The sequence below is a fragment of the Podarcis tiliguerta genome, assembly GCF_965153285.1.
Source record: "Podarcis tiliguerta genome assembly, chromosome: 9".
In the NCBI taxonomy this organism is placed as follows: Eukaryota; Metazoa; Chordata; class Lepidosauria; order Squamata; family Lacertidae; genus Podarcis; species Podarcis tiliguerta.
Genome location: NC_139542.1, coordinates 34,549,604 through 34,570,505, shown reverse-complemented (window position 1 = coordinate 34,570,505; position 20,902 = coordinate 34,549,604). Strand labels below are relative to the sequence as shown.

The following is a 20,902-nucleotide window of genomic DNA, read 5'->3' as shown; positions in this document are numbered from 1 at the left end:
CTGTCTCTTGTGGCTCCTGGTAGAAGATGAAAAACGCATGGCCATATTTGTGGGGGGGGGACATAAATGAGGGATGGGGAACATGTCACCCTCATATGTTGTTGGGCTCCAACTCCCACCAGCCCCATCCAGCATGAGCCAGTGGTCAAGGATGATGGGTATCATAGTCTGCAGCATCTGGAACGTCACAGGCAGTAATGTAGTGGCAAATCCAGAAGTTGCAGGGTCCCTTTATGATGCCCACAGCCACACACGCTTCTAAGAAGACACACTTTTATGAGACTATACAATAGCATAATAATAATAATAATAATAATAATAATAATAATAATAATAATAATAATATATGTAATGCATCCATCACTGCAGATGTTCATGTTTTGCCTTTCAGCTAGATTTACTATTTTCTGTGCATACACATGGGCAAATGATTTGGAGTGCTCCAGTATCTTTTCCAGTGTTGCTTAAGTTGTGCTTTCCTTGTTCTATTGTACGTAGCAGAACTTGTACACCATTCTCTTGAAACTGAAGTGACTTGTGCTTCCTAAATGTTTAGCTTTGGAACATACAGAGCAACTTCTCCTGGGTGGTATTCCTGCTTTTCCAGAGTGACCCTAGGAGCCGATCCTCAGTGGCTGACTCCCCTCCTTTCATTCTGATTGGTTTCTTTTAGAGCAAAGGGTGAGAATACTTCCTCTCAGTGGCTAAGGAACTCTCTTTCCATGCTGATTGTGGGGCTCTGGGATACTGGAGACAGGGCCCCTGTTGGGCCCCTCCTGCAGAAATAGTACAGTAATGGGTCCTCAACCACTCGCAACCATACATGAAATCCCTCATGTATGTAAACTGATAATGAAAACAAGGCAAAAGGGTAACACTTTCCATTTTGTAAAATGGACATTCTCTTGTACTGTATGCCTTAGTAAATGATAATGACTGCCTTTTGAGTGTTTGAAACTTTTGAGTCTTTGAAAAACAGAAACCAAAATGAGTTGGTTATGGATTTCTTTCTCATATGCCTTGCACAAACTTTTAATACTTAAATTACTAGTTACATTTAGAGGGGGGGACTTTTGTTGAAGGAATAGGTTTTATAAACATCACCCAGCTCTATACATTTAAACTACAAATCAGAAAATAATGATTTCTGATCAATATTTCTGAAATATTCAAAGCAATCCTATATATGTCTATTTAAAACAAAGTCTCGCTGATTTCGGAAGGGCTTGCTGGGGAGTAAGTGGGTATAGGATTGCAGCCTTAATTGCTCTTTCTGTTTACAAGCAGTTTTCAGGTGACTTTAAGATACTGTTTTTAAACAATTTGGGGGAGGAACAGGACAGTGCCAGGATGAACCACCTGATCTAAAGCATGAGAAGGTAGACTGTTGGGAAAGGAGAAGAAATCCCTTCTGCGAGCCCCAACAGCAGGGAAAGAAATTTAACCTTTGTAGTGGGAATGGCTCCCTCCTCCAACAGCTTTGCATGCGTCAGCCACAAAAATAGCAACATCAGGAACAAAGCTCTGTCGGTTAATGAAAAAGAAGGCGAGGAGAGAGAGAGAGAGAGAGAGAGAGAGAGCCTACTCCAAGTTGCACTAATCGAATCCTCTCCCATGATAACCAGGCCACCTTGTTAAGTTCCTGTCGAAAAAGTGCAAAGTTTGAGTCGAAAGATCATAGTGTTTCCGCTTGTGTTTCTCCTTCTAGCTTGCTTGCGTCGGCTCTGTGGTCACTTTTAGCCATGTCAGCATGTTGAAAATTGCTGATGGTAAACACCAGAGGTATGCATTCACAGTACTGGAGAAACCACAAAGAATATTGCCTGCGGGTGGGGGCGGGGAGAGAAATGGTAAACTTTCTCATTGTGACATATTCATGCTATCCCGGCTTTTTTGTGAAGACTTCTGGAAAATACTAGATGCGGGGGGCGGGGGGGGAGTGGCGTTGACAGTATAATACAGAAGTTTGTAGTTTGCTTTTCTTTACTAGAAGTGTTAATTGGAATCTAAGAAACTGGAGGGCAGAGGAGCAGCATTAAGCAAGATACATTTTGAGCCTCTTGAATTACCCGCACATATATCTTTCTTCTTTATATTTCTGTTGTGATTGACAGCCAAATCGGAACATATGTTACGAACAAGAAGGCTACAGATAGTATGAATACATTAGTAAGATGTGGCTAATATAGTCACACTGCAGGCATTGGGCAGGGCATGCAGCATTCATACACTAAAACTATAACCTTCAAACATGAAGAATTTGATTTGCTAGGTATGTTGATGAATGCACTAAAAATGATGGGTTGCTTTATTTATTTTATTCTTATTACACTAGAGCCTGGTTAGCTTAGTTGGTTAGAACCTGGTGCTGATAACACCAAGGTTGCAGGTTCCATCCCTGTATGGGACAGCTGCATATTGCATCACTGTGGGGGGTTGGATTAAACTGAGGATCCTTAAGGTCCCGCCCAACTCAAGAATTCTATGATCCAGTATTTTGCTATTGATGTTTCAGAAAGAAAAAGAAAAGTATTTCACAGCAGTCATGAGGCTTGGAAGCCTACTTTAATGGAATCTGGCATTCTCAGCAGTACAAGAACCAGCAACCTTCATAAAAGTGGTTTGTGAATTGTTTTATGCCATGCCTTGGACCTTATGCTATGCATGCCACTATCGCAGAGATGAAATTGACAATTTTGAGATGCCTTCTGAAATATGGCTGCTGCTTTCCTGACTGGGTTACTGTTTCCAAAGGGCGGGGACTGGAGAAAAAACGAATGATTAGCATTTATTGCTTTCTGCTGATTTTGCCACTCCTTGTTGGCAAATAAATTTGGGTGAAGCTATGCAAAATCTGGGATACTTTGATTTTGACCCAGAATAGTGCAGTGGTCTGATAGTTTAAGGGTGTTGTGAGGGGTCTCCTATCAACTCTCAGCATCCTTAACAAGCTACAGTTCCCAGGATTCTTTGGGGGTAAGCTATGACTGTTAAAGTGCTATAAGAGTGCTTTAAATATATGGGGTTGCTATGACCCTAATTCAGGGGTCGGCAACCTAAGGTCCATGGACCCCCGCCGCTGCTCAGTCAGCTCCCGTGTGCCGCGTTAAACCAGCATGGAGCAGAGTGGGGACCGCCTTCTGCGACGCTGGCTGGCTTCCCACTGGCTGCAGGAAGCTCCTGCAGTCAATGGGAAGCTGTACATGCCTCCTCCGCACTGGAAGGAGCACCAAAAATAGCGTTCATGCCTGCCTGCACACACACACTGGCCCACTGCGGTGTCTGCAGGACTGTGAACCTGCCCAAGCCACAAAAACTTTGCCGACCCCTGCCCTAATCCTAGGCCATTTGTGGCTTTAAAGCCCAACACCAACACTTTGAACTTAACTCAGGCACAAACTAGAATCTAGTGAAGATGACACAATACTTATGCCAGTTGAGACTTGCCTTTTGTTCAGGTTGCACAGTAGCCTCACTTCACGAATTACTCTGCCTTTCTCCACAGAAACGAGATTGTTCTAGAATACCTGGCGCAATGTGATCTCTCATTTGACTGGAACCTTATATTTTGGAATTGATAAGAACCCACTGCACTATTGTGTGTGAAGATAGGCCAGCTTGAACAGACCCCTGCTGTTCCTTAAATGGAAGTGCACATGGTCTTTCATGCTTGAACGTTTTGCTGGAAGCCACCCAGAGTGGCTGGGGTAATCCACTCAGATGGGCAGTATATAATAATAATAATAATAATAATAATAATAATAATAATAATAATAAAACAGTCGAGCTAAAGGCTTAGGAGAGTGACATGGAGACAAATATGCCAAAGAGAGTTGGGGCGAGAACTCAGCCCTGTTTCACACCACTCTTTCTAGGGAAGGCATCCAAGAATGGACAGTACAGTGCATGTTCTCATGGAAGGACACAATCATCTTGTGGAGCTTAGGTGGGCACTCTATCTGGTTGAGCAGTGTAAAGAGTCCTTTTTGGCCGAGAAGGTCAAAGGTCTTCATCCGGTTTATGAAGACAATGTACAAGGGGTGTCTAGGCTGTTGACATTTCTTCTGTAGCTGGTGCAGTGAGAAAATCATGTTGACTGTTGACCTCTTGAGTTCTGAAGCTCAGGCGCGGGATAGACCCTGTCAGTGAGTGACTGTAATCTGTTGAGACCTTCATGGGCAGTTGTTACAATCATGGCAGTCGTCTTTGTTCTTTGAGGGTCACAATGCTGGGGAGACGCATGTCTTGTGGCACAGATCCTTTTTTTCAAAACGGCAAGAGAAAGCCGTGGAGGTGTGTCATGAGAGGGGAATTGAAGCTGGCTTTTAGCACTTCTGTTGGGATTCTGTCCTGCCCCATCACGCCATCTGCTTGCTGCGGTCTGTGATTATCTCTCCCGTCAAAGATTACAGCAGTGCAGTTTTTCCTGACTGTTGGTCCAAAGGTTGTCTTCGTGCCTTTGTACATTTTGCGAGTGTTGCTACTGTCAGCAGTGAGTTGAATGCTCTGTACATCGTCTAGCAACCAGCTAGGCATCGCTCCATGCCTTTCTCAGTGCAGCAAGCGTCTTCTTGCAGGGCCCACCCTTGTGGTTCACAAGAACCTTGCACTTTTGCAGCAATAACAGGCTGCTCTCTTTTGTCACTTCCATTTTCTGTGCTTTGAGCCCACTAGTGCATTAGCAATAGCCACCTTTCTAGAAAACGTTTCCAGATCATCACAGAGCAGCTCATCCTTTTGACAAGTTTCAGTCTTAGGAAATCCACATGGAAGATTTTTCCTGTATTAATGGTGAACATCTGAGCATCCACATAGATAGTATATTACAGCAAACAAAGCAGTTGCTAAAAGTGTCAGTATTATAGCACAATATTAGTTGTGTGCATTGGATAACATTTATTATTATTTATTAATAGTATTTATTTATTCTCAGCTATTTATATATGGGGTTTGATCCACTGAGCACTGCTGCTGCATAATCTCTTATCTGCCTATCCCTTTAAAAAACTCAAAGTAACACTTTGCTAAAAAGAAAAGAGAGGAAACAAAAGCCTTCTGTTTTAGTTAGTGTTTTTCTTGATTTGTTTTGTAAATCTAAATGGTAAGGAGGCCACTGACAATATCAGTGACTCATTTTTTACATTTCACTTTAAAAGAGGGAGGAGGGGAGACTTGTGCAATAAAGAGGACTTCTGCTATATTTAGAATAAAACTTCATGCTCCCTCTATCAGGATGTGAGCTTAATTATAGCATGCTATAAACTTTGCTTTTGTAAAGGTTCTCTCTCTCTCTCTCTCTCTCTCTCTCTCACTTTGTTTAGCAGAATTTGGCTGCTATTTTTGCAATGGTTTTGTAACAGCAGCAAAGCTCCGACACACATGGATTTTGTGCAATTTGAAAAAGGATTCCTTCAAGGGCCAATGATAGCAGCCTTGTGGTTTTACAGTCTTCTCCCAGCCTTCCGCTCACTGAAATAAACATTGTGTGTGTAAACTGGTAATGTTGGTTTAAAGTGCTAGTTTGAAATTTAGTTCTCTGGCTGTAGTGCTCTGATAACTTCTGTTATCTACCCTGAATTTTAGTCACAAGCCTTTCGGAGGAAGCCTCCTTGAATGTGAGGAAGATTAGCTAGCTGCAAGTCTGCTCTGCTTTGGCTCCCCCTGTGGTTTGGCCACAACTATCCTTTTATATCATACAGGCTTTTCTGGACTGAGGCACTAGGGCAGGGAGGGGTAGGCAAACTAAGGCCCAGGGGCCAGATCCGGCCCAATCGCCTTCTCAATCTGGCCCGCGGACGGTCCTGGAATCAGTGTGTTTTTACATGAGTAGAATGTGTGCTTTTATTTAAAATGCATCTCTGGGTTATTTGTGGGGCATAGCAATTCATTCATTTCTTTTTCCAAAATATAGTCCGACCCACCACATGGTCTGAGGGACGGTGGACTGGCCCATGGCTGAAAAAGGTTGCTGACCCCTGCTTTATGTTAATATGGGCATCATCAAGAACAGGGAATCTAGTCACATTTAGGGAGTGATTCATGTTCTCTTTACCAATGGCAGCCTGTATTTGTTTCTCTGTATAAATGCTATATTGTTGTTGAATGTGTGCATGCGTGTATCTTTAGCAAATGTTTTCCTTTTAAGGGACACATGAAAGGTGGGAGGGTGTTACTGATAAAAGTGAGATGAGTGCCGCAACCACATAGTCACCTTTGACTGGACTTAACCGTCCAGGGGTCCTTTACCCCCCCTTTTTTTAACCTTTACTGAGAAACAGACATGTTTATTGTGATGCACACGAACTACTGTAAGCCTCAGGTTTGCATGCATTTCTCTCCCCCCCCCCGTCTCCTCCCCACACACAGTCTCAAAGAGCATGGCAGAAAAGTTACTTTCAGTTACATAAACCGTGGTTTTCTGCTTTGTCCGAAGCAATAAACAATAGCTTTCCCTTTTGTCCAAACCGAGGGGTGTGCATGATTTGTTTATTCATTTATTTTGTATTATTGCATACTGTTTTTCATTTTTTTTAAAAAAAGATAGTTTATATCAAAGAGTGGTTTGTGTCAAAACCATACATTCCAATGTGAATTATGGAAACTGATTAAAGTACAATTAAATGAGCAATGGAATCATAACAGTCTAACAGGAGGGCTAGAAAGTAGAAGAAAGTTAAGTTGAACTAAATGTGGCCTCCGCAAGCTTGGGAGAGTAAGGAAGCGTTCACCATGTGTCAGAAGCCCATCCAGGTCAAGACCCTCCTTGCATTTAGAGGGAGGCAGTTCCAGAACTGAGACAGAGCCATGAAGAAGCCCCGGTCTGCTTGCGCACTCAACAGGGCTGCCCACAGTTTGCACTAAACATGGTTAGCTTACATAGGCAGGTTTCATGAGCAGCTTCATGATGCTAACCACCTGGAAATAAAAGCAAAAGTATAAGCTTCTGAAGTTTCCCTCTTGGCTATGCAGGAGAAACTGTGGACATGCAAGCCTGGGGGCTCGCTGCAGCTTATTATTGTGATATCCATAGGAGAGTCAATGCCTTAAAGAGCAATCCAACTAAATCAAAATTATATCTATTTTATTTTTTTTTAAACCACACACACACACACACACATGAATGACAAAATTCAGCGTGAGCTTATGTTAGTCAAGGACAATAGAAAATTAGGTAGGATGTCAAAATAGGAGCAATAATACTTCCCACAGTATAGATTTTAAACTTATTCTCTCACTAATTTTCCTGGTTATTGGCATAAAAAAGCAGCCAGATGTTTTCCTTTTTAATGATATATTATGTGGTAAGGCAGTCTGTCACCTGGTGAAAACTCCCCTCTTCCCCCCCAAAGTTCTCATAATAGAACAACATAAATTCACATGTCTAAGGTAAACCATTTAAACTGGCCCTATGGGATTGGAAGATTACTCCCATTAGCATGGTGCAGCGATCTTATCCAGTCTGTTTACCTTATGGGCAGAAGAGCTGCATAAGTGGCATTTGCCACAGTCCCTGCAGAATAAAATTTGAGCTGCAAACAATAATTTATAATGTGTTTTAAATGCAGAGGAGGCCATGGCCTGACACATGGGCTATTAAGAACGGCTAAAATCTGTAATGCAATAATACTAATAATAAAGTGGCCATCTTAGCTTGCTGGGGGGTGTGAACATTGTTTTAGTAGAGTATTATTGGACTGCTCCTATTTAAAATATTTGTTTTCTGTTTTCTGGGTACGGACCATATTTTGAAACAGAATTTATGTTTCAGCTGTACGTATTTTGCTTGCATGGAGCTTGGGAATAGGTGACAAAAAAGAAGTGCAGATTCTAAGCCACCCGGACATGAAAAATGATTTTAAAGGTAGTAGGATATAGATGATATAGATATATAGATATAGATATAGATATAGATATAGATATATACATGTACATGCATCTTGGAATTAATATACCTTTGATAAGATGTAGCTAACAAATGTGGCTCAAAACCATTTGATCCACCCTCTACTGTACAATGAAGAGTATGTGAGCTTAACATGAAGCTATTCACCTGTGTTAAATAATTGGATTTTACTTTATGCTAAAGCATTGACATGTTGTCAAAAGCACATTTGCTTTGGACAAGCTTAGAAAACTAGTTCTTGAGTAAAAGCATGTCTTCACGTGCAAGCTTTATCATTCTGAATCAGTCATGCCATTTGGCCCACTATCTAAAGGCTGTGTCTGTACTTACGGTTTACTGTAGGTCATGGTTGAGTCCAGGTATCTCTGGCACATGTTCCACATGCTGCCCTTTTAACATAATAACATGCACATATCCTGCACCCGCCTGGTATTACACACAGTCTTGTCACCCCAGCTAGACCTGAGTTCAAATGCTCTGAATGTGGTTTGAGTGGTAAAATAAACCTTTGGCCTATCTCACAAAGATAGAGTGGTCCCCCACCCTGCCCAGGAATACAGAAGGCCTTCCTTGGGGTAAGTCAGGAGTCTGGAACCTCAGGCCCAGAGAAAAATGCAGCCCTCTGGCCCTTGGAGCTCTCCCTTCACCAATTCTCTGTGTTTGCTGGCAAAAATAAGACATTGGGATGTGATGCTGCTGCTTGCTTGACTGGATTTAGAAACCTTTGGTTGTGTGTGACTTGGAATATGACCTACAGAGATAAGAGTCCTATCCATCATTTCACCCACTTTTGCCTCTGGCTCTGTCCATTGCTGTGGTATGTGGCCCTTGGGAGGTTGCCCCTGGGGGAATCTGGCCCCTGGGCTGGAAAAGTTTCCCTCCTATTGGTGCAAATAAAGCAAGATGGCGTTAATAAGGGGCAAAACATTTTTCTTCCAGTGAACGTTGTACGGTTGCTTCCTTCTGTGCATTTGCTTTGTTAAAGCATCCCCTTGCTTGGAGTCATTGCTAATAAACTCCTGAGTATTCATAGGGCTTTGTTTGGAGAAAAGGGCTTGACTTGCTTTGGTTCATATGGCTGTGAATAGTGATGTGCTGTGTAGGGAAGGGCAATGGCTTGTTGAGGAGAATGGACATAAGTGAAAACGCATGATTAATAATGAAAATCAAACAGATGTTCACATTAATGTACAGCCTTGGGCCTTAAGTACTTAGCAAAGCCAAGAGATGCTTCTCTAAGCATTGGTTAAGTTGCATAATGGTAGCTCTCTTATACATCAGATGGTTGATGCTGAAAAGTGTGTCTGGAGAGAAATTCTCAGAAGTTTGAAAATCAGAGCTGCTTCACACGTCACAATACCTGCCTCCAAAACGTACACTGTTTATACATGTGTTGTGGAGACCTTATAGTAGCATATATGTTACATTTAAAAAGAGGGGGGAAAGTGTTTGTCAGGGGACTGCCATCGGAACAGGGCAAGGAGGCAGGGGGACCGTTGGGATACAGAGAGCCTCTGAAACTCCTGAGGAGCAGCTCCTCTTCCAGCGGTGGGAAAAGCCACACCTCCAGTGGAGAAGAGAGGGAAGGGGCCAGCCAAGCGAGGAAAGGGCTTGAGGGTGCTGCTGAGAGCCCCAGCTCCTCACCTCGCCAGGCCGGCCAGGAGGGACGCACGCCACTTCCATCACCCAGCTTGCGCAGATGGGTGAAATGCAAGGAGGGGAGGAGGAGGCTTGGGGTGCCAAAGTTCCTATGTTGGGGGAGAAGCCGGAAGGGGCCACTCCCGGATTCTGCAAGTGACTAAGACGGACATGAACTTTGTGGATCTGCACTGTAAATAGTTTGCACAATAAAACCTGTAAAAGACAGGTTGGAGTCCTGCTGGTTACTCACGAGCAACCACCACCAGCATCTGAGAGTGTTGCACCTTTTAGGCGCACATGGAATACAGCCATGACATGTGACATTTTGTAGTGTGTGAAGACACCCCCTTTTAGTGCAGCTACTCCTATCAAGATAAGACAGGTGCCTTCTGTCTGAATCATAGCTGTCAATAGCTGTTGAAAATAAGGTATCAGCAGCCTCACCTGTCCCGGGGACAGTCTACAATCCAGGATAGCAGTGGGAAGCAGCGGGAACTGGCGCTGGAATAAGGGAATTTCCCACAAAAAATGGGAAGGTTGACAGCTATGGCCTGAATATTCTGGAAACACCTGAAGACCTTTTTGTTCTGACAGGCTTTCCCAGCTGGATAAATGAGTCTTTACCATGAATGTCTATTGGTTAGGTTTTTTTGTCTTGTTTTAAATGTATTTGTCATTTTTGTGTTTTTAATGATCTTATATAGAAGTTGCTTTGAGATGGTGGTTTTGAAGGTGGTTAATAAATCAAATATATGAATAATAATAATGTTCCAAATGCTGGGAGGGGGGGAATTGTTGGGGAACATTTGAATGAACTTGAATTGAACCATGGACTGAACTGGTTTGTTCTGTGAAGGGGCGAATGTGAAGTGGACTTAGTTCCTTTTTTGACGTGTTGAACTTCAACTGACAACTATTTCCTTTTTTTATGAAATGAACTTTCCACTCTTCGGTTGAGTATAGTGGTTGGGAGTAGACTACAACACATCATTCGGTTCTCTGATTTCTCTGATTCTTATAAAGTTTGGTCTGAAGGGTTATTCTCTCTCTGCCTAGTCCATTTTTACTTTATTTGCTATTTGGCTGTGTAATGTTATAGCAGTGTTTGGATGACAAGGGGGGGAAAAGATATTACTGAAGTGTCCACTACTACTTGAGGAACATATGAATCTCTGGAGGAAGAACAGGGAGCAGAAGGATCTGTGAGTGATGTGCTGTCTTTCTGTGAGAAGGAGCTGTGGGAACCCAATGTTTGTTTGTTTTCTTGCAAAAGTATTTCCAGCAGGGACAGGAATTGTAAGCCTCTGTGGGGAAAGGGACTCGGGTGATCCATTTCTCTCTTTCTCTCTCTCTCTTTCTCTGAGCACCCGACAACACACATGCCTGAACTCCTTGTTTTCAAACAAAATCTGAGGCTGACCTCAGGAAGCTGAATAGCACTGAGTGTCAAGAGCTGCCTGTTATAATAATATTTATTATTATAAGACCCAAAGTATCAGTGGCCATGTTGGATTAGGCAAATATTTAGCAGGCATGGGCTGTCCTGATGGGATCATGACAGTCTCAACCATCAGAATAGCTTGGCAAAAAGCCCACACGTTGCTGCTCCTGGGACCTTCCTTACTTGGCACAGCCCCAGTCTCGCAGGAGACTCATGTATTTGTGCATATGTCTCATATTGCGTGGGAGGGAGGGAGGGAGGGAGAGAGAGAGAGAGAACCCACTGAATTCAAAGCATCTGCAAAATTGGAGGAAACCTGAAATGAAGAATAGAAGTTGCTGGAGTCCAGATGCTGAGTCTTTAGGGCTCTGGTTTGGTGTCTTAGCTAATGATACTCTAGTCTCTTGCTTAAATTAAAGGAGTGTCCACATTTTTTCTTCCTTGGCCTTGAGCGTTTGCTGATTAGCTGTCCCACTGTGTCATAAAGAGGCAGCCCAGGAGACAAGAGGGTGTTTTCTCCTAGCACCTCCTCTTCTTTAACTCTGTTCCTCATCTTTTTGAGTCTACGTTTTTCCTAACTTCTGATTAGAGCATTGATAGGACAAAGTTTTCCTCCTAGTGTTTGTACTCTTTCTGGACAGGTTCTGACAGAAGTGACATGGTTAGATGTAGATGTGCTTCTTCCAATGGAAGCAGTAAAATGGGCAAGCCCTTTCAACAGGAAATTTTAATTAATGGCGCAGGAACCCTGTTAAAGCCTTCATAGTGCTTCATGTAGACATAAACACATACAACCACAAATCAGGTCTTCAACATAGTAGCAAATGAGAAACTATTTAGAGCCAAACCAGGTATGATGGCAGCAGACACATTTCTTCAAACAGAAGTCTGCCCAATCACATATTAAGTGTGAGGTTGGACGGGGGGCAATTTTAAAAAGTGAGAGGGGCATTTCTCTGTTCAGTGTAGTCCTCAAGGTGATGTTCTCCCAGCTGGGCTCGTCTCTCTTGTAACCTGGCTGGGTCTGAATATTTTTTTTAACTTGCACGACAGACTTCAAAGGCATTAAGCTGTGAAAGGGAGGAAGATTCAAGAATCACCATGAGCACACCCACTTTGCACTTTCAACTTGGATACTCTCCTTCTGCCCTGCCACACATATCTTATACATGATTAGAACAGACCTGCATCAACAGAGGTGGGTCTGCCAAGGGCAGTTTCAGTGGAAGTCAGGCCATTTATGTGTTTCCAAATGTCTCAGACTCTTTTAACAATGTATGTGCTTGTCTCACCCACATGCTGGTGTGTTATACACACCTGTAAAAGTGGCAAGACAAGCAATGTTTCCCATCTTCTTTTAAATGCCTTTGGCATGACTTTTGCATAACCCAACTTGGCAAACAGACGTTAAACACACACGAACACATGCAGTGAATGCAGATCAGAAAGCTAATAGCTATCAGGAACATCTCATGATTTCCTTTCATTATCCATACCTTTTCACAGGCAAAGGAGTAAAGCTAATTTACTGTATTACTTTTTGCTCAAAAAGTACCAAATCAGCAAAATTAAATAGCTGGGAAAATATCATCCGCCTTACTTGACTTCAAACATCCATATGATACTTTTATTCCTTGGAAATTACACCTGTTCATGTGCATATTTCATGATGTATACATGTTGTAAAATAGGAAAATGTTTATTTCCCATGTACACAGTGAGAATCATGAAGGGAAAGCAGGGAAGATGAGCTATTCCTTAAGAAATCACTCTGGCCATGAGACTGTAGCTCAAGGGAGCACCTTCCCTAATCAGAGTTGCCTGCCAAGGATTACTGCTACAGATCACCAATGCATTGAGTGGTTAATGTGTTAATGCTTAACAAGTCCCCTATTTCCCCAGCCTTTATATTAAAATGCATGATGTGTGTGGGGAAATTCAGCACACTTTCACCAGCATGGATGGACAAGCAAATCTGTGTTGGAAAATCTAACCCCTTGCAGAGTTGGGCCTCTGTGTTCCAGGCCTTTGCTTTGATCTGACATTGATATTTCATTTTGTTTTCTTGTCTTTCTCCTCTTGTTAGTACTTAAGCAGAAGTTTGTTCTGTCCCATCTGCTGTATACTTTGCTTGTGGGACACAGATAGATTTTCTCTCTCCAATACATCTCAGCCGCTTCTCCATCTACTTTGCAGCAGTAGCAAGCCAAGAACATCATGTTCCATTGTATATTATTTTAATCCTCTTTTTTAAGTGCTAAACTTTAGAAGTTGAGTGAGCCTAAGATATGAAGTTAGGTATGACTTTCAGGCAGGCTTTTTCCTGTTACTTTACCAGGGATTCAGACTCCTCAAAATATATGCACTTCTTAGCAATATTTTCAGAAAGGGCTGCTTCCTGCATTCCAGAAAGCTGCCCCATGCTTGAGTTCAATAGTTAACTTGGCACCATCCTCTGCTCTGGATCACACTGGATTTACGATGCTGTGAGAGGTACTTCACTTGGTTTAAGTCAAAGTTTGAACCCGCTAGCCAGGGTGTTGCTGGTCAGCACAAAGGTCTGCCAATTTCCCAGGGCAAAAATGAACTGCCATTGCCAGATGAGGCACATCCACTAATCACTACTGCAGTTTGAAAGCAGAAATCAACCAAGACAGTAAAAACCAGCTGGCTGCATTTGAAGCAGGCGAGGGGATTTTGCCTTTTCCTTGCCAGTATTGGTGGAGGGATCTATTGCTGGAGGCAGGAAATCAAATTAGATGGACTGTTGGTTTGGTTCTGTGTGGCATGTCTTATGCTCCTAAATCCTTCATAATGAATGTATCCATGACAGGCACTTGGGGAAACTTTCCATCTCATCAGCAAAGGTGCCCTTTGGAGCAAGCCCTGGTTTAGAAGCTGTTAAAGTAAGTCGGAACTAAGAAGCAACAGTTTCCGCACTTTTCCATTATCTATTTCAAACAGAGGAAGTGGGGTCCCCCCTCCCGCATTGGAAATGTCTTTGTTTCTCAGCTAAAACGAATTGATATGCAGCTTTTTCTCCCCCTTTCTGGATTTCTGGCCCTGCAAAGGTGGAGAGCTGATTCCTTCAAATATTGACTATCATTAGGGTGAAAGTCTTTGAAAAATAGGCCGGTGGAGATATAGATATATATATATCTATATCTATAACGAGCCCTTTGTCATTCTGGTTTTCATCTCTTTACCTCACCCCTTTGATATTACAATGATATTGCACTGGAAAAGGGACCTTTATCAGAAGAGAATTGTTTTAAAGATTGATGAGAGGCCTGCAGGGGAAGCTGCACGGTATAAAATTTAAAAAAATAAAAGCCTCCGCATCTTTTAGGATTTCAAAGGGAAGAGAGAGAAGGGAGCCGATCTCTTGGTATATGCAGCAGATGGCATTTCTAACAGGCAAATGCTTAAAGCCCCTCTTAACAATGTGCATTTGCTCTCACTAGCTCTTCCATTGATTTCTCTCTGCCCTCCACAGACCTGGCTGCAGTTAAGCCTTGCGTCTTCCACGTGATGCTGAGCCGAATCAGATTTTCCTTTTAGTTGTTCGATCAAATTTTCCTTCCTAGAGCTTAGAAGGCTCGCTTGGGACCTTATAGTAATTGCCTCCCCACGCTGTACTGCTGATACCTTTATTGGATTGGCGTAGGGTTTCAGAGGACTGTGTTTAACATGCAGTGAGCTGCAGCAATGCAAACAGCCCCAGTGTTTAAACAAGCATCCATTAGGCCAGGAAACAAGACGGTGCCAGCCCATTTGGTGCTGTTTAGTGCTGGCAGCTTAAGGCAAACTGTGCAGCAGTGCTGGGAGGCAGGGAGGGCGGAGAACGGGGATGGGGAGAGAAAGGGGAGAGAAGCACAACTGCAGTGTCAGAAAAAACAGGACAAGAATCTCTAGTTTTGTGGGAAAGAGGGGGGGGGAGGCTGTTGCGGGTTGGAACATGTGCAAAGCTCATTAATATCTCATTATGTTAGAATAGCAATCTCCCAGCAGAACGGCGTTAGCATGTACTGGATGAAGGGCTCCAAAAGAGCAGCCTGGATGTTTTTAAGTGAGATCCTTGATATCTCCCTTTGCTACCAAGTGGAGCGAGAGGAGGTGTTTTTCCTAAGCAGCAGAAATAATTATTTGCTCAGGCAAGAAGCCAAAAGGCCATAATGTTTCCTATATCAGCCTGATATAGAACTTTAAATTAAAAGGAAAACCCTGAAGAATGTCATGTTGTGTTTCTCAAAGCAGCACCAACTAGCACGTCCAACTTTCTAATAAATTTCCTTTAATCTTTCAGGAAGGTTATAAAATTTGGTTTGTTGTGAAATTTCTCTTCCTCTCCCCTTCCCCCAGTCCTGAAAAAAATAGGAAGGCAGTTTAAGGCCATATACACAAGTGAAATTTATTTTAATGTATGAGAATGCCAGATACTGAATGTAAGGGAGATTTCACATTTTGTATATTCTTAAAGTAAGCTGCATTGCATTTAGTAAAGGGTATATATGGCCAATGATAACTTCAGAACTGTTGAAATTATGGATGGTTCTCCCACTTCCTTATTTATCCAACTTACAATTCTATGCTTTTATGATTTCTGCAGCAACTTGCAAATTCTTATTTTTTTAAATCCTCATGAAAATTCATTAGCGTTTTAGTTCTCTATTTTTGTATGCAGTTTTGACTAATGTTCATGTTTTTGCAAGCAATTTTCCCTAATAAAATGCCTTTTTCACTAAAATATGCATTTTTTGGTTATAGAATAAGTGGAAACACTTACCATGAATTCCTATTCTTAGCGCTTGCTGGAGGCCATATTGCAGCTGGGGATGGCACCTCCCACTTGCTCAACAGGCAAGTTCTAAACATTCAGACCATCTCACCCAGGAGCAAGAGCCATCCTGTTCCTTCCAGATTGTCCCTCCTTGACTGCCTTTTGGAAGAAAAGTGGGGAAAGGTGAGGCTTGAAAGGTAACAAGAGGCAAGGTTGATCTGGACAGACAGGATGGACCTTTGCCCTGGGGGAGGTGGTCAGAAGGTTTAGACCAGGGGTAGGCAAACTAAGGCCTGGGGGCCAGATCTGGCCCAGTCGCCTTCTAAATCCGGACCACAGATGGTCCAGGAATCAGCATGTTTTTACATGAGTAGAGTGTGTTCTTTTATTTAAAATGCATCTTTGGGTTATTTGTGGGGCATAGGAATTCGGTCATCTCCCCCCAAAAAAATATAGTCCGCCCCCCCCCCAAGGTCTGAGGGACAGTGGACCGGCCCCCTGCTGAAAAAGTTTGCTGACCCCTGGTTTAGACCCTGCCCGTTGAGCCAATGGGAGGCACCATCCGAAGCTGCAGAATACCCTTTAGGATCCACTGAGGAACTGTATTGCAAAGTTCAGAGAAGTGTGAATTTCACTCTGCTGCATCATGCCTGGTGCAGTTTCTGGAACTGTTTAAAATACTTTTAAATGGTTCTATTGAAAATAATCAGCACACTCTGTATTGTAAAGGAATCGACACTTATCCACTGAACTGCATGAACGCTCATGTGACACTCTGAAAAACGAACAGGCAAGGGCACTTTCCTGCAGCAAAGTCCTGACATGTTAAGATCCTTCTTTCACAAATTTGTGAACTTGTATCCCACTCGTTTCACCCGAGTCCACTCCCTGTCCTAGCAAATGGAGGATGAAACAGGCCTTTTCTGCCAGAGAAGGTATTACTTTGCCCTAGGTTACATTTCATGCTGTTATTGAGACACCAGTGGCAAGATTTGGGGACAGCAATTGCATGGTACTGGGAGAGGAAAGCGTTTCCTGTCAAGCCTTAAGGCACAGGAATTATTTGAATAATTGTATCCTGATGCTATATGCTGTTTGGAATAAGCCGGGGGCCACCCTGGAAGCCTCTGGGAGCTGTACCTCTGTCTCCCTCAGAAAATGCTGGAACAACAACAAAACTTGTGGACAGACCATGTCAAGGGGTGAGGGTTGGAGTGTTTACTCGCTTAGTCCACCCTTGCTTCTTAAGGTGGCTGTTAAGGAAGAAGTTGCATGAACAGGGGAAAGGGCCTTAGCTCTGTGGTTGAGCATTTGCTTTGCATGCAAAAGTTCCCTGGCAGCATCTCCACACAGATCCCTGTCTGAAACCCTGGAGAGCCACGGCCAGTGTAGACCAGTGTTTCCCAAACTTGGGTCTCCAGCTGTTTTTGGTTTATAGCTCCTATCATCCCTAGCTAGCAAGACCAGTGGTCAGTGATGATGGGAACTGTAGTCCAAAAACAGTCCAAGTTTGGGAAACACTGAAGTAGACAATATTGAGCTGAATGGATAAATGGACCGCACTTGGTATAAGGCAGCTTCCTATATTCCTGAATTTAGGCCTTTCAACTGGTTTCATGTACCTGGAATGGAATGCTGTGATTATGATTATTCACATGCAAGTTTGATTGAGGAGCCCATTTTGTGATCTAAAGGTAGTGCTGGTTTTATTTGTGAGTGTATTGTATTCTTGCAGTGGTTCTCAACCTGTGGGTCCCCAGATGTTGTTGGACTACAACTCCCATCATCCCTGAACTCTGGCCTTGCTAGCTAGGGGTGATGGGAATTGTAGTTCAACAACATCTGGGGACCCACAGGTTGAGAAAGGGTGCTTTAGGGGTTTAGGAAAGTGTCCTGGGGAAAGGCAGATATTTTCCTGCATGTGCTCATTGCAGGGGGAAGTCTAGCCATGTGGTTCACAAGCCAGTCTTGAGCAACTCTGTCAGCCATATAAACCGAGATGGGCCACCAGGTTCATGAACACCTGGCACCTCTGAAAAATGAAACAGCAGACCTAAGCCCAAAGTTAAAATTGTGTACTGCTGCATAAATATTACAAATAATTTATTTTAGTTTCTGTTACACTGGTGTGAACATTCTATGATAATGTGCAAAAGAAAAGTTAACAGGTGGATGCTTAATTAAGTTATTCATAAGAACTGGAAGAAAGAGAGAAACCATTCTTTTGTATTAGAAGTGCAAAACACAGTTAGATTACTTCTGACCTCCATTAAATGTATGCATATCCATGGAGTTTGGTATATTGTACATATTTGAATGCTCTACTCCCATACATTGAAATAATTTCCGTTTCAACATTTTGATGTGTTTCTATGGTAGTTGAAACAATATTAGAGCCCTCCAGTGGGCAAACTCATTTTTCTAGGTTATGGAAATTCTGCTAGGGTAGTGTTTTTATTAACATTTCTTTTGCATTTCCCTTTGTCAGCAAAATGTGTTTTTAGCTTTTGTTCTAAAGAAAAGTAAGGATATTAGACTTCGCAATAGTTGATAAGAGGTGTGCATCCTTGATGCTAGTGGAAAGAGGTCAAATGTTTGAATGAGAAAAATTAAAATTTACATTAGCAATGCTAACTTGGCTCCGTATTCAGGGCTCCAGGTTCCTGCGTTAGAAGTTTGTCAACTTGTGGTGCCACATCAATTGTATAATTTGGATTCTCTGAATATACTGCAAAGCCAGTACAATACTGAATAAGAAAGGGACGACATTCTGCTTCGCTCCTTCTGCAAACCAGTAAATGCAATGTTCTGTGGTGGTGTGCAATAGTGCTATCTGGGGCTACATTCACATGTTTCCCTAACTGTTAATTTCCACATTATGTTTGAGCTTCTATACAATGTAGAAACCACTTTAGAAAACTGATGGAATATAGTGCATGCTTAGTGCTCCTTTCTGCGATTTTTGATTCCAGAAAAAAAAAATGCCTTTGCGGACCCCTTAACCTTAACTGTGGGCATAAAATGCTGAAATTTGGGGTGGTATACCAGCCCTGCTGTTTTCATGGGGGAATAGAAGCATGCATGTGTGAAAAGAATGAGGTGTAGTGACCTGCTGTGCCACACAAATACAAATATTATTTATTTGTGCAGCTAAAGCTATTACAAAACAAACTAAAATGCATAAAATGTTACACAGTTCAAGTAATTATCTAAACCAGGCAGTCAGATAAGATTTTGCTCTCCCAAATAATGTAACTTCTCATCCCCACAAACTTTCCTCCTTAAAATTGCTGCTCTAAAGGCAAGACAGGCCACTTTTCCAGAGTTGCAGGGAGACCTCTCCCATAATAAAAAGTTACGACCTTGGCCAACTTGTTATGTCTGAGTCTAACCAACTTCACAGTGTTGTTGTGATGATAAAATGAGGGATAAAGGGAGGCACTGTAAGAAATTTAGAACTGTGGCTCATAACCTTCCACCTTAAAGGAACCGATTCTATGATCTTGAGATTTAAGCTATTACGGTATATATTTGATGATGGTGCAGTCATGCTGTCCTTTCCCTCCAGTACATATGGAATACTTAGACCCAGATCTATTGTTATGTGGTGTGGCAGTATACCAGATGAGATGTTCCATATGCTTGTCTCTTCCACTCCTGTGTTTATGCCTTTCCCCCCCTGTGGTGTAGTTTGACCTTCTGGTCCATGTTCTTGAAGCTATCCTCCTCGGAGCACACAGCTTCTGTTATACCCTCAGGAAAAAATGTCAAACATAAGCCCTTCCTCTTGGCATCCCCATCTCTTTCAAAGCCTGTCGGCTGTGATCCTCGACATGCTTTGTCAGCTTATTTGCTTCACTGGGGCTTGCTCTAAAACGGCACTTGGAAGACCAAGCAGCCAGTGGCCTTTGTAGCACAAAATAAGTTGTTTGCATTCAACAGTCACAATAGTTTCGATGTTAGCAACTGCAGATGCTGCTCTCATTGTCCTAATTTCAGTAGTAGTCTTATGGGCTTGATTCCCTTTCCATGAATGCAAGCTACTGCTGAAACAAATTAGCACTTTGGAGTGTTTTCAGGCCTCCATTGGAGGAATCTCATAAATCAAATACTGTGGAATTTTTGAAAGCCGTCTCTGGATTCTGCTAAAGTGCAAGGGTGTAAGACTTTCCACAAAATGGCTTACATAATTTTTTTAAAAGCATATTTACAAAACATTGAAATCATCCTCAGAGCAACAGCAGCAAATTCAAGGCTTGTCCCCACTTCACTTGTCTTGTGAATAGAAAAAGCATGGATCCGACTGGTTTTCCACTTGTCCTGTGCTTTCTAGAAACAGGTTCGAGTGGTTTTCTGTTTCACTTCCTCAGGAAAATCCACTCTTTACAGCTGTATTGAAACAAATGTCAATCTGTGAAAAACCCAATTGACATTTCCTCCAATTTCAAGGTAAGGAGCAGGTTTCCCCTGGGGGAAGCAGTGGGAGAAATGTAAATGTGGATGAGCCCTCAGTAATGATATGATAACCTTAAAACTTAAAAACAATACAAGAAGTTGGGGAGGAGGGAACCAAACCTAATATATGTGCTGCAAAAGCTCTATGAAGCCTGCTGCCCATGTCTTAGAATCATAGAATCATAGAATCATAGAGTTGGAAGAGACCACAAGGGCCATCGAGTCCAACCCCCTGCCAAGCAGGAAACACCATCAGAGCACTCCTGACATATGGTTGTCAAGCCTCTGCTTAAAGACCTCCAAAGAAGGAGACTCCACCACACTCCTTGGCAGCAAATTCCACTGTCGAACAGCTCTTACTGTCAGGAAGTTCTTCCTAATGTTTAGGTGGAATCTTCTTTCTTGTAGTTTGGATCCATTGCTCCGTGTCCGCTTCTCTGGAGCAGCAGAAAACAACCTTTCTCCCTCCTCTATGTGACATCCTTTTATATATTTGAACATGGCTATCATATCCCCCCCTTAACCTCCTCTTCTCCAGGCTAAACATGCCCAGCTCCCTTAGCCGTTCCTCATAAGGCATCGTTTCCAGGCCTTTGACCATTTTTTCGTCTTAACGAAGCAAAAGTCAGAAGAGCCTCAGGCAGGCATTTGCAGTGGCGTAGCGTGGGGGGTGCAGGGGGGC

The 20,902-nt window shown here is 42.7% G+C and overlaps 1 protein-coding gene across 4 annotated transcripts in view; it reads left to right on the top strand.

The window, feature by feature from the left end:
- Positions 1 to 20,902, top strand: part of MAML3 (mastermind like transcriptional coactivator 3) — a 271,009-nt gene that overhangs the window by 122,793 nt on the left and 127,314 nt on the right. The window contains exon 1 of one of the 4 annotated variants that reach the window (XM_083457106.1): positions 7,835 to 7,861. The exons of the other annotated variants lie outside the window; for them this stretch is intronic. Coding sequence (XP_083313232.1) covers positions 7,850 to 7,861 — 12 coding nt within the window. The 5' untranslated portion in view covers positions 7,835 to 7,849. Of the gene's footprint in view, positions 1 to 7,834; positions 7,862 to 20,902 lie in introns of those variants that run through there. 4 annotated transcript variants of the gene reach the window in all.